Source organism: Pseudorca crassidens, chromosome 7, assembly GCF_039906515.1.
Source record: "Pseudorca crassidens isolate mPseCra1 chromosome 7, mPseCra1.hap1, whole genome shotgun sequence".
Taxonomy (NCBI): domain Eukaryota; kingdom Metazoa; phylum Chordata; class Mammalia; order Artiodactyla; family Delphinidae; genus Pseudorca; species Pseudorca crassidens.
The window spans coordinates 51,107,730-51,122,460 of record NC_090302.1 but is presented as its reverse complement, the minus strand read 5'-3'; the positions used below and the strand labels follow the sequence as shown (position 1 = coordinate 51,122,460).

Genomic DNA, 14,731 nt, shown 5'->3' with positions numbered 1-14,731 from the left:
TAATGGGCAGCAATTTAAGGGTGTCATGCTTCACAGAGCCAGCCCATCAGAAGTAAAGCTGAGAAATGGTACCTTGTGGCCAGCCAGCCAAATTGAAACTGAAGTGGTAATTGATATCATGGGCTATCACTCTAATGGGATTGTCACCCATTGATCTGAAATATTCATTTTTTAATCATGGGCAAATAATTGGACAACTTCAAATGACAGCTCTCTATTCTCAGGACTTGACACCCAGGCTACTGACATTGTCCTTTTCAGTTCTACAAAAGTGACAGCATTTAATGCAATAGAATCAATGAATGAAGTTACACAGAAAAGGTCAAGTCAGAGGTTTCTTTTTGGTTCTTCTGTTATATTGCACAAGCTGTTGAAACAATTCAGTCAGAAAACAGTTTGGCTTGGAAAAGACAAGAAAATAAATAGACTGACATTATGCAATAATCTTTTCTTAAAAGCTAAAATAGTGTTAGATCTATAACCAATCCATTGGAAAGAAATAGCTGCTGCTGCTTTTTTTTTAAAATGTCACTGACATCTTTGACACTAGATTTCTTTCCACTTTGGTCAACAACAGTGTTTCTTTCTTTCTTCCTTTCTTTCTTTCTTTCTTCCTTTCTTTCTTTCTTTCTTTCTTTCTTTCTTTCTTTCTTTCTTTCTTTCTTTTCTTTCTTTTCTTTCTTTTCTTTCTTTTTCTTTCTTTCTTCCTTTCTTTCTTCCTTTCTTTCTTCCTTTCTTTCTTTCTTTCCAGCTTGTTTCTGTTTCTGCAGAAAAGCCCTTAATGAAGTTGTGTCATACGATGGTGTTATTTCAAAGGATTCCTTTCTTTCTTATGCTGTGCTAAGTTAGAGGGTGGAACCTTAAGCTTTTTGATACGTTGGATTAATTAGTACCAAAATTTTTCTGGTCTTTTTCTTGATGTATGAGCAAAAGCCACAGTCTCTAAGCAGAGATGAGGAATCCGTTGGGGATACACGCATATACACACACACACGCACACGCACTATTTTGAAAAAAATTTTGCAAAAATTTTTCCTTCATTGCCTGTACAGGTAAAATAGAATGTCACAATTTCCATTTTTTCACTTTGTAAATGGGAGTCATCTGACTTAATGACTAATGGTGTATAATGTGCTACTGGAGAATGTCCTTTTGAATAGCAGACATTGGTTTTAGTCTTTTTGCAAAGTTTGATTTGGGAAGGTAAGAAGTTGCATAAGGGAAATGGGCTGATAGCCAGAGAAAATAAATGTTAGTGTGCATTTATTATTTGTTTATGTTTGTATAGCCTTCATATGTGCATAGAACCAGGGACATTTATCTCTTCTGCTTTTTTATATGTTTATTACATATCATATTCTTAATAGAGTTGTACCTATTGGCAGGTTTTTATTATGGGGACTTTTAACGTGTTTTTATATTTGATACTTCTTGACTTCCTAGAGGTCATGAAATGTTAGTCCATCCCCGTTAGCTTTGAGTGAAAATTTCTAATCTTCTGGAGATTAGATTAGATGCATTAAAAACATGAGTTACTTTGTGAAATATTAATACTATTTTATTAGTTACATTTAGGTATGGATATTCAAAAACAAATCTCTAATTTTCTTACCATATCTTTTTATACACCTCCAGCTCACAGCCAAAAAGTCCCAAATTCATATATAAATAAATCTTCCAAAAGGTCAAAAATACAATATTTTGCAAATATTTCAAAAATTTAAAAGAACTTCCATATTATAGGATCATTCAGAGACAGATACCTTGCTAAAAATACATCTTTACTAAACAGATTTACTGCTGAAAAGAAAGGGAGTTGTTGCTGCACATTATGTAGAACTTTTCAGATAACAACATCCATGTATCTATGTCAACAAATAGGAGGTGTTAACTAGAATTCATTCAATAAGTATTTGTTGAACCTGGGTGCCAGGTACTATTCCTGGGATGGTAATAGCCCTTATTCTCTAGAGGATGTAATGAAAGGATTTGTTATAGCCTCAGGCCAACAGTAATTAGCAAAAATAGTAAACTTGGTCTTTTGATAAGAAACAATTTTTAATACAATATTCTTCAAGTTCTGTGATTTCCATAATTTCAGAGTGGGTCTGCAGTTGAATTTATAAGGTTGTACCTAAAGTGGAGATCAGTACATCATTACTCTAGTTTTAGTTTAGGCTAGCTTCCCCAAAAATAAAATTTGGCAAACTTTTAGAAGAAAAAAGGTTTTCTCTATGGATTTTACCAAGACTATTAAATAAAATGATTACCAACTTGCTCTTAGGTCCCAAACTATCCAAATACCTTAATGATCTACCTCTTCATGAATTGTAAAACTGATTTGATGAAATAATTTTGAATATAACTTCTAAGTAATCTTTATACATATACTTTTATGCAGTTATTAACATTTGTGTAACGCTGTTTGCAAGACTGATTTTATATGACATAAAAAGCTCTCAGGGCTTCCCTGGTGGCGCAGTGGTTGAGAGTCCGCCTGCCGATGCAGGGGACACGGGTTCATGCCCTGGTCCGGGAAGATCCCACATGCCGCAGAGCGGCGGGGCCCCTGAGCCATGGCTGCTGAGCCTGCGTGTCTGGAGCCTGTGCTCCGCAATGGGAGAGGCCACAACAGTGAGAGACCCATGTACTGCAAAAAAAAAAAAAAAAAAAAAAAAAAAAAGCTTTCACAAAGATTTAAAAATTATATTCATTTTCCTTCTGTTGAGGCCATTTTCATTTTTGAAAAATCACCCTGTGGTAAGGTATCCCATGATGGTGACAGTGTTAGATTTAGCTTCTTTTTTATAAATTGAGAATAGCCATTTCCCATAATCGTTATGAAGGCTGAATGAGATAATGTTTGTAAAAGGATTTAATAATTTGTGGAGTTCAATTCAAATACAAAAAGTATTATATAATCAAATTGCCTCTGACATCAGTAGGCAGCTTTTTATTGTGACAGGAAACATCTATTGAGGGTTAAGGTAATGAAGGTGGAACATTTTTCAGAGAAGAACCTTATGACACTGGTGACTTTAGGGATATAAATAAGATTATGGAAAAATAATAACTACTTCCAGAGAGATCAAAATGACCTCGTGGGCTTCTAAGCCAACATCAAAGTAGTTTTTGGCACTAGCTTGACTCTGGCAGGGTGCAAACTAAACAGTTGCCCAGAGAGGCCAAATCATTCAAGTGTGGGTTTCAAAATGATAATCTGCTTTATGCTGGGTATAGGGCTGTGTCCTTCCCACAGCTAATTTGTTTCTAGGGAATTGGAAGGGCCCAGTATGAGTTCATAGTGTGTTTGGTTCTGCGGTGGGGGCTGGGGGGTGGGGTAGGATGAAGGAAAGTCTAGTAGACTTTTTAAAAGTACAATTTCAGTGGTTATCTCTTTTTTTTAAATAAGTAATAATGAATATTTAGAACAAAGACAGTTTTGTAAAAAGGAAATTGCCTAGAATCTGAACTATAATGTGCTGTGTTTTTATGACATTATTTAAATCTGGAGGGTTTTCCATTTACGAAAAAAAAGAGGTCAGGGGACAAAGTTTAAGCCCTCACACCTCACAGGTTCACTGTAGGGAAAAAATTACAAATGAGGAGGAAAATGCGTTCAGATAGAAAAGTTAGTCCTGAATTTGGGTATTCAGTAATAGAACTTGTTGAAGTTTTTATTAGAGGCAAGCAAGGAGTCCCTAAAGTAAAATCCTTTGTGTTGACATTAGGTTATGTGTTACACCACAATAACTTTTGTTCAAACTTTGTTTTTATTTAGCATTTTGCAGAAGAAAAACCTGATGGCCTTATCAATGAAGCTTCTAGGTATTCATTTATTTAAAGTATATATTGATTACTGGCTAAATGGAAAAAGAAAATGATTGATATGAAAAACAAAACAAGCTGAGAAACATAAAAACATAGTCAAGGAAGATCTTTTCTCTATTTAAAACTATATTATAGCATAAAGTGAGTGCTGAGCACAGGAGTTTTTTGTGAGGAACTTGGAAGATGTTCACGTTTAAAAATATTTTCTTGTTCTCATACAATTTCTTTGGGATTGAAAATGATTATTAAAAAAGAGTTGAGGGCTTCCCTGGTGACGCAGTAGTTGAGAGTCTGCCTGCCGATGCAGGGGATGCAGGTTCGTGCCCTGGTCCGGGCCACAGCAGTGAGAGGCCCACGTACCGCAAAAAAAAAAAAAAAAGAGTTGATTCACTTCCTGTCTTTTTTAACAGTAATTCAGTTGATTCAACTGTTCACTGTTACTCAGAGCAACAGAGGAATAAATATGGAAATAGTTGCAATTTGGCATTTAGAACATTTTTTGTTTAAATACCTGTATGTTCCTAATTGGGTTCTCTTTAGACTTATGAATATTTAAATTGGTTTGCCTACCCTAAGCATATTCTTGCTAATGGGAAAAGAGTTTTGGGATAGACAACAGTCACTAAATACGCTCTTGGGTTTAAAAGGGAGGTCTCCCTCCACTCCAAGATTTGCTACAGATGATCTTGACATAAATAATAGACTGCAAGGAGGTGACTGATTCCCTATCATTTTAGAATATGGTACTCTGTTTTGTAATCCTGCCTGAACACTTCATTTGTTATTTAGCTATGATTCACATTAGACTGAACTTAAATACTTTTGTAACTTTTTCCTTATTAAAATATGTTTGTTACAGAAAATATAAGCCAAATAGAAAAGAGCAAAATATTATAAAAGCCAAAAAAAAGTTAAATATAGGAGCCCTCCAATTTGAAGATTGCAACTGTCTGTATTTTGAGATGTGCACATTCAATCTTTATTCTTATGAAATTTACTTGAATAAAAATGGGATTGTGATGTACATACTGTTGAAACCCACTTTTCAGTGAACTGAAGTTGATTTATTTTTGAGAATTTGGTTGTTCTTTGAAATAATTAGCTATACCTTCAGGTAGCATAAAACCAGTATTGGGAACAAATAGTCTAGTGATTAAACTTTCCTGAAGAATTGAGGAAATTTTAAAGAATCCTCAGCTTTACTACTCCTGTTAATAGAAAATAGAGTTTCTAATTATAGTAAGCTATTTTGTTATCCAGCATCGTGTCAACTGGATTCTTTAACTTGAATTTCTGTAGTTTATCTGTTTTACAGAGAAAATAAATATTCGTAGTGATGAAGATAATTGTTCAAGATCCAAGTGCAGTTTTTTTAAAAGAACTGTTCAATGTAGAATTAATGTTAAGTGAACTTGTTCTTTGTATTTCTTTGAAAATTATGGTAATTATTACGTGGAATATTTTAATAAGTAGAGTGTCTTTGTTCGTACCACGTTGGATATCGGAATTTTATGCATTTTTTTACAAAGAAAATCATGAGTTGAAAATCATCCTAATTGTAAACTATCCTTGATTGTAAACTTTTTGAGGCTTATCTTTGTAGTTTCAGAGTAGCAAGTAAGAGAACTTAGTAAATATTTTTTGAATGAATAATTTGAAATCTGAGTTTACATAGTGATGAATATAATTCATCCTTACTAGTTGAAGGATGATAAATAGTTTAGGAGTAAATTAAATCATTACATAGAGTACTATATCCTTCTTAGCTGCTAATTGATCTTGAGGAGGTGTTTCTTATTTATTTTTAATTTCTTAACATTTCTCTTGACATCTGTTATTTGTTTGCTACTTTAGGCAAGTTGCTTTGGCGGATATCATCATCCTCAATAAAACAGACTTGGTTTCAGAAGAGGATTTAAACAAATTAAGAACAACTGTTAGGTACAAAATTAGAAATGTTTGTTAAGTACCTACAAATTCAAAATGTGCTGTATGGAATATTTTTACCATGACTGTTGCCCTGTAGAAATTTAAGGTTCAAGGTTGACTTGCTTCAAGTATCATTAGGGAATCACATATTTTGTTGTTGCCTAATTGGCTGTTATGTAAACAGTGATATATAAAATTGTTCCCCATTGCTTACAGAATATACAGTTGAACCTTGAACAACACAGGGTTTGAACTGCCCAGGTCCACTTATACGTGCATTTTTTTCCAATAAACATAGTATCCGTGTTTTTATTGTACAGATCTTTAAGTTAACTAAGTATGGGGAAAAGTTTGTGTTCAATTAGAGATCATAATATGTGGAATTAAAAGAACTAGGGTTTGAGTCCTGATTCTGTTCAAACCCTTTCAGCTTCTTGCCCTTGGGTAAGTCATTTATCAATTCCTTTGTTTTTGAGGCAGAGATAGCAGTATGAGGATTTTCGATGGTGAGGGGGCTTGGTGCCTCTAACCCCTAAGTTGTTCCATGGTCAACTACAGTTCAAAGTTCATGACTGATATTCAGGGTCTTCTGACTCCCTCCTCATTTTCCTGTCTTGTCTTTGACTCCTTCCCTACATGAAGTGCCCTAACTTTACCCAGGACGGTTTACTTATTTTCTCATGGAGGTATCTTACCAAATCCTTTCTTTACTCTTAAGGTATTCTCAACTCTCACTCTGTCAGTCCTTGAATTCCTTCTTTTTCTCTGTTTTTCTTTTATTTTTTTAAGCTATTTTAGCCATTCTCTGGAACTTATCCCTTCCTCCCACCTCTTTCTCCCTCCTTCCTGCGAAGTCTTCCCTGTCTCAGGTGGTTTCACTTTTCCCTGAACCCTCATTGACTTTGGTCTTCCTTAACTGTCATCTAACCATGCCTGTTTTCCAGCTAGCTTTAATGTCTTCAGTGTCCGTGGCCAAGGCTGATCAACATAGGACAATATGAATGGTACTCAGATATGTGTTAAAAGATCCAACAGTCATTTGGACTTTTCAAATGAGGTTAGAGTTCAGGGACTTTTAATTATTTTGTAAGACCTAAACTGATAAAAGCCATCTACAGAGAAACGTTTGATAGCTTTTATTATTGGTCATCTTCAGTGCATACAATCTGCTGACATCAGATTTTGAGTTTGTCAGTGCCAGTTCATATAATATATGTTATGAATTGAATCAGTAAAGGTAAAGCTCATTAGGACTTTGGCTGCAGTGGTTAATGATTCCAGAAGAAAGAATTCATATTTTTCTTCTTATTTGGCTTATTTTAGTAGTAATATCCTCTTAGATTTTACTATAAAAAGCTGTAAGAATGTCTCCATGTGGAGGGTAGGTAGTGCTGTGTAGTACTGAATGTTTAAAATCATGGACTTTGGAATCTGCGTTTGGTTTGAGGCATTGTTGGTAAGCTTCACACAGTGCCTGATACATAGTAAGTGCTCTGTTAGCTGTTATTATCATTATTAGATTGTAGATTTTTTTCTTAGTTTACATAGTAATTTCCATTACAGTGAATAAAAAAATGAAAGAAATAGAAAGATGGTTGATATTTTTGAAAAGTCTAGAAAGATGAAAGTGGTGAATGGAGATTATTTCTTTTACCCCTTTTGACACTGGTCTCCTAAATTTTGTTTCTCTTTTCAAAATCCTATGCATCATTGTGATTGTAGAACAGGGAACATAATCTATATCAAACGGGGAACATAATCTATGTCACAAACATTTTTGGCATAAAAAGAGAAATTGTTACTACTGGGCATTTCTATCCCCGTACTGACTATGTAAGCTGGATCTCTAACACGAGCAGTATTGACATTAGCCAGCTTGTTGCCAGCCTGTACTGTATAGCAATACCAGAAAAGAATTTGACAAAGCACTTTGATAAATTACAGACCCTTTGGGCTTTTTACCCTCCATTGTACCTCAGACTTGCGACTTACTCAGAATTAGATTTGAAGAGTTGGAAGAAGATAAACATGTTTGAGAGGAAATAGCCTTCAGGTTATAGAGTATATTCAAAAGAGAAGATTAAGAGTTTTGTGAATTAATAGAGAGACTTGCCTCAGAATCATTGGGAAGCCTTACCCATGAGAACAAGCTTTAACAAATAGCACATATCTTCATCAAGTAACCCTAAAGGCAATGGAACTGATGATATAAATAGATGAGGTGTACAGTTTACTGCAAAGGATTTAGTAAGTATTTTTGGCGCCATACAAAAGGGAGCCGTATTTCATTATCTTTGTATCAGAAAGGGGAGGCCTGGCAGAGTAGGTAGAGATCCTAGCTAGAGAACTGAAGAGGTATTCTATTAAAAAACTGGATGTGGGGCTTCCCTGGTGTCGCAGTTGTTGAGAGTCCGCCTGCCGATGCAGGGGACACGGGTTCATGCCCTGGTCCGGGAAGATCCCACATGCCGTGGAGCGGCTGGGCCCGTGCGCCATGGCCGCTGAGCCTGCGCATCCGGAGCCTGTGCTCTGCAACGGGAGAGGCCACAACAGTGAGAGGCCCGCGTACCGCAGAAACAAAACAAAACAAAACAAAACAAAACTGCATGTATGGCTGAATACTGAGGACAGGCTGGGGTCAAAGCCACTCGTAACTAGGTTTTTATATCTAGTGTGTGTATAGCCATTTCCACAGTGTGTGGAAGCCCCTAATCTTTCAGTTGTGCAGTAGATTTTTGCATATCATGTTTTAATGCATAAGTGGAATGTACCTGATTTATGATTAGAAGGAAAAACTAAACTATGAAAAATGAAAGTTTGTTTTTTATTGTTTATTGTTCTCTAGCTTTAGGATATATTTGTATATGCTTACTTCATGTTTTAGAAATAATGTGATAGAATGGTTTTTTAAAAAGTTAACATTTTTTTACTTTCCTCATTTTTATATTTCAGATCAACAAATGGACTGGGAAAAATTTTAGAAACACAAAAATCAAGGTAATTTTAAAAGCTGTTACTAATATTAACAATAAATAATTTTAGTTAATAAATATTAAGTAATCGATAACTATGTTTGATTCTAATATAAGGAAGATACATGTGCATTTAAAAAAAATTAGGCGCAAAAGGTTGTTTTGAATGCTCTTTATAAATTAGTTTGGCATATTTAGTTAATATATTGTAACTGAGGTCTTGTAACTAAGACCTCAGAGCCATGATTACACTGTAACTGTGCTTTTGCTTTAATGAGGAAGAAAACATAGGATTTTGAACCACTCAAGGAAGTAATTAATATAGAAATCTGAAAAAGTATTCTATTAGGAATCTTATCTTAATTTGAGATATTTAGATGGCTTTTTAATATTTTAAAAACTTTCTGAGTGTTTGATAGTTGCAAAAATAATGTCATGTAAAAATACATGGAACCTTTACATTTAAGTTCCTGATGCATTCTTTTTAAATATTTTGATTTTGATTTCCTATAGGTTCTTCTCTCTTTTTAATTTTGTTCGTACAGATGTGCCTTACTTTATAAAACAGATGTGTTCTTAAAACATCTGTAAAATGAATTTCTGTAGATTGAACTCTATTTTGCATTGAGTGCTATCATGATTTCAGAAAATTTCTGTACAGAGGTATTTTTATTAACCTTATTTTTTAGCAAGAATGGCTTAGCAGCTGATAGACCCAGCAACATGCAGCTAGAAGCTCTGAGGCTCACAGCTGGCAGTCTAGTGCCACCCAGTTCTCAATTCAGAGATTCTGTCCTCGGAAGTACAGCAAAGGCCTTAGTTGAGTGGCTTGTCTTGCCATGGTAGAGATTAGAGGTGCTGACAGACTACCATAATGTTAGGCAGTAACAGCAGCAGCTGCTTATATGCATGTGAACAGCTGGGGAATTAATTTGGCATGCATTCTCAGAAGCCACTCTGCTGGTAGAGGTAGCAGAAGAATGCCTTAGTGTTAAGTCCTCTATAAGCATATACCACATGTGCTCCCTTCATTTCAAATTCCAGTGTAGAAGGTCTGTGATAACCTAACTCATACCATGAGCCATTCCTTGGTATCTGTCTTCTTCCTGTTGCGTTACCATTTTCTTTCTTCTTAAATTTTCTGCTTTTTACAAAATGACACAAAGACAACCACATAATGCTTAATTAAGTTTTTAAAAATCATACCCATAAATAGCTGTGGTTTTGTTGTAATAGCATTTGTTCAGTTTGTATTTACAAATATTGTAAATCAGTTTTTTTTGCCAGTACATCTGAGAATCTAGGAGCTTTCTTAAATAAAGAAAAAATTTTAATTTTCTTTCTTAAAAAAATTTTAATCTCTTAAGCATCTTATGTTTGGCAAATGCTTACAATAGTAAAATGACAGTCATAAAACTGCTATAAACGTGTAGAAGAGGCTTACCTTGAGTATTTAAGTTAAGAAATAAGAATGGCATAGTATGGTCTCATTGGTGAGACTTAAGTTGATTTTGAGGCAAATGGAAGTTCTGATGGACTTCAGGAGTGGAAGATTAGAAGAAGTGCCATTCTTATCTTTTCCAGACTTTTTTAAATCTTGGAGATTAAGTGGACTGGATAGAGGAAAACCAAAGTCCAGTTGATCAATAATAAGTTAATCAATTCAACAGTTTACTGATCATTCTACTAGTTGCTAGGCATTTCATGGAATCTTGAGGATTTAAGCAATGTATAAGGTAAAAACTCTGCCTTTAAAATTACTCATTTGGGAGAGGCAAGAAAACAAGCAAAAATCAATATATTAAATATTATCAATATAACAGTAACATTAATTGCACAGGATCCTATAAGATCAGGAAGACAGAGGAACAACTATTCAACTCTTCTTGATGAAGAGTCAGAATATTTTGACGGGTAAGGTTATCATTGACTTGAATCTTGAAGAATGAATAGGAGTTTTCCAGATGGACAAGAGTAGCAGTGGCTTTCTTGACATAAGGAAGATTTTGTATTCCAGAACCTGTGAATATTTTAGAATGGCTGGAACACATTGTGTTATATTGTGGAGAGAAAAAGAGGTATGACTGTGGAGATGGAGAAATTACCACAAAGGGTCTTGAACACCATGACACGTGGTTTGGATTTTCTCCTGTAGGCAGCAAGGAATTAATGAAGGATTTTAAAAGCAGTATGAGGGCTTCCCTGGTGGCGCAGTGGTTGAGAGTCCGCCTGCCGATGCAGGGGACACGGGTTCGTGCCCTGGTCCGGGAAGATCCCACATGCCGCGGAGCGGCTGGGCCCTTGAGCCATGGCCGCTGAGCCTGCACGTCCGGAGCCTGTGCTCCGCAACGGGAGAGGCCACAACAGTGAGGCCCGCGTACCAGAAAGAAAGAAAAAAAAAAAGCAGTATGACTCTTGGGAGGTGGATTGAATGTGGTGCTATTCTCCAAGTTAGGAAATACAGGAAGGAGGGGCAACTTTGGGGCAGGGTAGTGATAGCAGTGGGTTTGGTAAAGGGGATTAGTTCCGTTTTGTAAACATTGAGTTTGAGATGCCACTAGGGAGGGCATTTGGAAATTTAGCTCTACAGTTCAAGACTTACTATTGGATGGTATCAACAACTCGTAGGTCTGGTGGCCCGTTTCTGAGACTCACTGAACTTTGAAAAGACAACTGTATCTCTGGAGTAGTAGCTGAACTCCCCTCCCCTGAGACAGCCAGAGCCCTCTTCCTTTTTCATTCTCCTGCCTTGGTCTTAAGCGACTTAAAGCAGTCTTTAGACATACGGATAATTGAAAGCTCCTCATAGAGAAAAGATTAGATACTCCTGGCATGGATAGTTCAAGAAATTAGGAGAAAAGATGAGCTTTGGAACTTCTTTCCTTCCCCTCTTTGCTTCATTCTCCCATTCAGTTTTTACATGATGGTAATAGTCTATTTATTTTTTCTGTGTTAATGTTTTGGAAAAGATCTGATGTTTTTATCTCTGAAGGGGGAAGTTAAATAAAATTTGATGCCATGAAAATTAGTTTTCTAGTTATATGCCTTGGATGAGTGAAGGAATTTATTTTTGATGGTGGCACTAAAGTCCATGGCAATTTTCATCTGGAACCTTAGACTTTTTCCTCTTTAATTCTCTATTGAGAATCTGGTGAGATACAGTGAGAGACTTTGATATTTTATTATTCTCTGTAGAATTTAACCTGTATAGGTCTTTTGTTGATCCTGTCTGTTTTGAAAATATCAAAAGAATCTGGGTGCAGAGCAGAATTATTTCTAAATCTATGATATGTATTCTCAAGGACACTGTTGCAGTGCAAACTGTAGTGTATTTAGAAACTTGTGTTTCAAACTGACTTTTGGTATTCACACAGTTGACCTGAATTTTGATATTTACACAATTAGCGTGTGTAAACTTTTTAAACTTTAAGCTATTTCCTAAGTTAAAGGTGATAAACTTGGTGGAAAAGTTCATCCACTTGGCACCTGTCAGTATAAATATTTGCTCAACTGTGATGGTGTGAAAGGAAATAGGTTTAATGTTAAGGCTTTGGTCTCTTAATGTAAATTGATATTCAAAAATTTCTTCATGGAACATTTACTTCTTTGCTTGATTATTTTCCTAATTCTGTTCATCTAGAATGTCCAGAATTTGAACTGTTACAGTCTGTTAATATAGAACTCTGGAGTATTCTTCTTTTAATAAGATGGGAATTTGTCTGCCTTGTGCCAGGAGAGGTGTTCACAATCTAACAGTATCGTTGCCACAAGTATGAATATATGGCAGCCTGTTGAGAATGAACAAAGCAGACACAGCTGGTCAGCCCTAAGTTAAAGGGGATGGCTTTTACATGTTTTTGTATTTGAAAAAGTTTTGAATTTGCAAAGTTTTGTTTTCCTTGTGAGAAAATTTAATAAATGTTTGGCAAATCCCTGGAGTATGATTTTGAGACTTAATTATAGTTGTCATTTTCTTCAAACATTCCTTCATTATAGCTTTGATTATGGAGAAATCACTGTCCTTTACTGTTTCATAGGCTGACGTAAAATTTGGAACTCAAATCACTAGTCTTTATAAATTTACTTTTATGTATTTAAACCAAACCTAATGCTAATTGTGATATAATCTCTTCTGATTTTTAATCTCTGCTTTCCTAATAAATTAGGCTTAATTACCACCAAATAATTATAATAGAAATAGTGTTTATTCAGACAGAGCACTAACTGGGAAGTTTCAGTCTATATGCAACCCCATCTGAAGGAAATAAAATCAAACCACATTCTTTAGATGTAGATAAGGGTCCTAGAGTGAATATTTATACATTGATTGTTTGACTCCTCATATTCTTATGATACTACCTGTTGTATCATGAAAGCAGGGAGGTGGAGTAAAAAAAATACAGAAATTCCAATGTACCTATACTACTATGTTATTTCCATTTGTTCAATTTCCCTCATTTCATCTTTTGAGTAATAAACTGCTACTTTTGAAAATTTTCAGTTCTTTAACTGATTTTTTTTTTTTGGTTATAAAAATATAGTTTGAAAAGCTCAAATTTTCAGGATTGAAAAGATAATTGAAGGTAAAAACAAACCAAAAAAACCACTACAATTTATTGAAGCAATAACCAAGTAATTTTCTGCCTTGGTCTTAAACCATTTATTCAATTTTTAAAATTTTATAAATTCCATAAAAATTTTTTTACAACAGCTTTTTGTTCCTTGCCTGTCATTTTATTTTTCCCAAAATAGTATATACTGATTAGCATTTATGTCTGCATTTCTAGCAGAATAGAGATTTTTTTTGATTAATTGAATATACTTTACAGAAATTAACACTTCAAATGGTTTTCTTTCTTATAGAGTTGATCTCTCAAGTATATTAGATCTTCATGCCTTTGACAGTCTCTCTGGAATAAGGTATGTTTCCTGTATTTTGGTCACTTTTATTATAATGTACTTTTTATTTCACAGTTATAGGAGTTACAGGAATGATTTACACAGATGCACATTTGATTTATGCTTCCTGTCATTTCTTTGGCATACACGACCATTCCTAATGATTACATTCTTGAAAGTTTTGCTAAATGTATGTTCGGAAATCACGTGTATTCTCCTACAGAAATTATAGTGTAAATGGTAGTTAACTTTAGAAACTTATTGTTAATATTTCTTTACCAACCACTATGTGTAATTCTTTCCATGAGAAAATGTATGAAATACATAGAAAATTTTAGTTCGGTGTGTTCCCACAGATACTCCCTTTCCCGTAGTGGTGGATCAGTTTCCTGCCTCTTTCCCCAGAGAGAATCCTTTTGATAGGGAAAGAAGAACAAATGGTTTTTCCCTGGACATCGATATCTTTTTTTAATCATCCTTACCCATTTTTAAGTGTACAGTTCAGTAGTGTTAAGTATATTCACATTGTTTGCAGTGGATCTACAGAACTTTCTCATCTTGCAAAACTGAAACCCTATACCAATCAGATCACAACTCCTGGTGTTCCCCTCCCTGCAGCCCCTGGGAACCACCATCCTGTTATCTGTTTCTAAGAATTTGACTACTTTAGGTACCTCAAATAAGTGAAATCATACATTATTGGTCTTAATCATGACTGGCTTATTTCACATAGTTCTCAAGTTTCATCCATTTTGTAGCATGTGACAACATTGTCTTTTTAAAGGCTAAATAATATTCCATTTTATGTATATACCATTTTTTCTTTATCCATTTATTCATTGATGGACATTTAGGTTGCTTCTTCCTCTTGGCTATTGTGAATAATTCTGCTATGAACATGGGTTGGGTGTGCAAATCTCTCTTCAAGATCCTGCTTTAAATTCTTCTGGATATATGCCCAGAAGTGAGATTGCTGGATCATATGGTAATTCTGTTTTTAATATTTTGAGGAATCACCATATTGTTTTCCATAGCAGCTGCACCATTTTACATTCCCACAAACAGTGCACAAGTGTTCCAGTTTTTCCACATCCTTGCCA

The 14,731-nt window shown here is 35.0% G+C and overlaps 1 protein-coding gene across 2 annotated transcripts in view; it reads left to right on the top strand.

The window, feature by feature from the left end:
• The window catches only part of LOC137227794 (zinc-regulated GTPase metalloprotein activator 1A), a 43,448-nt gene that overhangs the window by 16,375 nt on the left and 12,342 nt on the right, over positions 1-14,731 (top strand). For both annotated transcript variants that reach the window (XM_067744235.1, XM_067744233.1), the window contains exons 7-10: positions 3,782-3,828; positions 5,686-5,772; positions 8,713-8,757; positions 13,596-13,652. In XM_067744235.1, the coding sequence (XP_067600336.1) occupies positions 3,782-3,828; positions 5,686-5,772; positions 8,713-8,757; positions 13,596-13,652 (236 nt within the window). The remainder of the gene's footprint in view (positions 1-3,781; positions 3,829-5,685; positions 5,773-8,712; positions 8,758-13,595; positions 13,653-14,731) is intronic.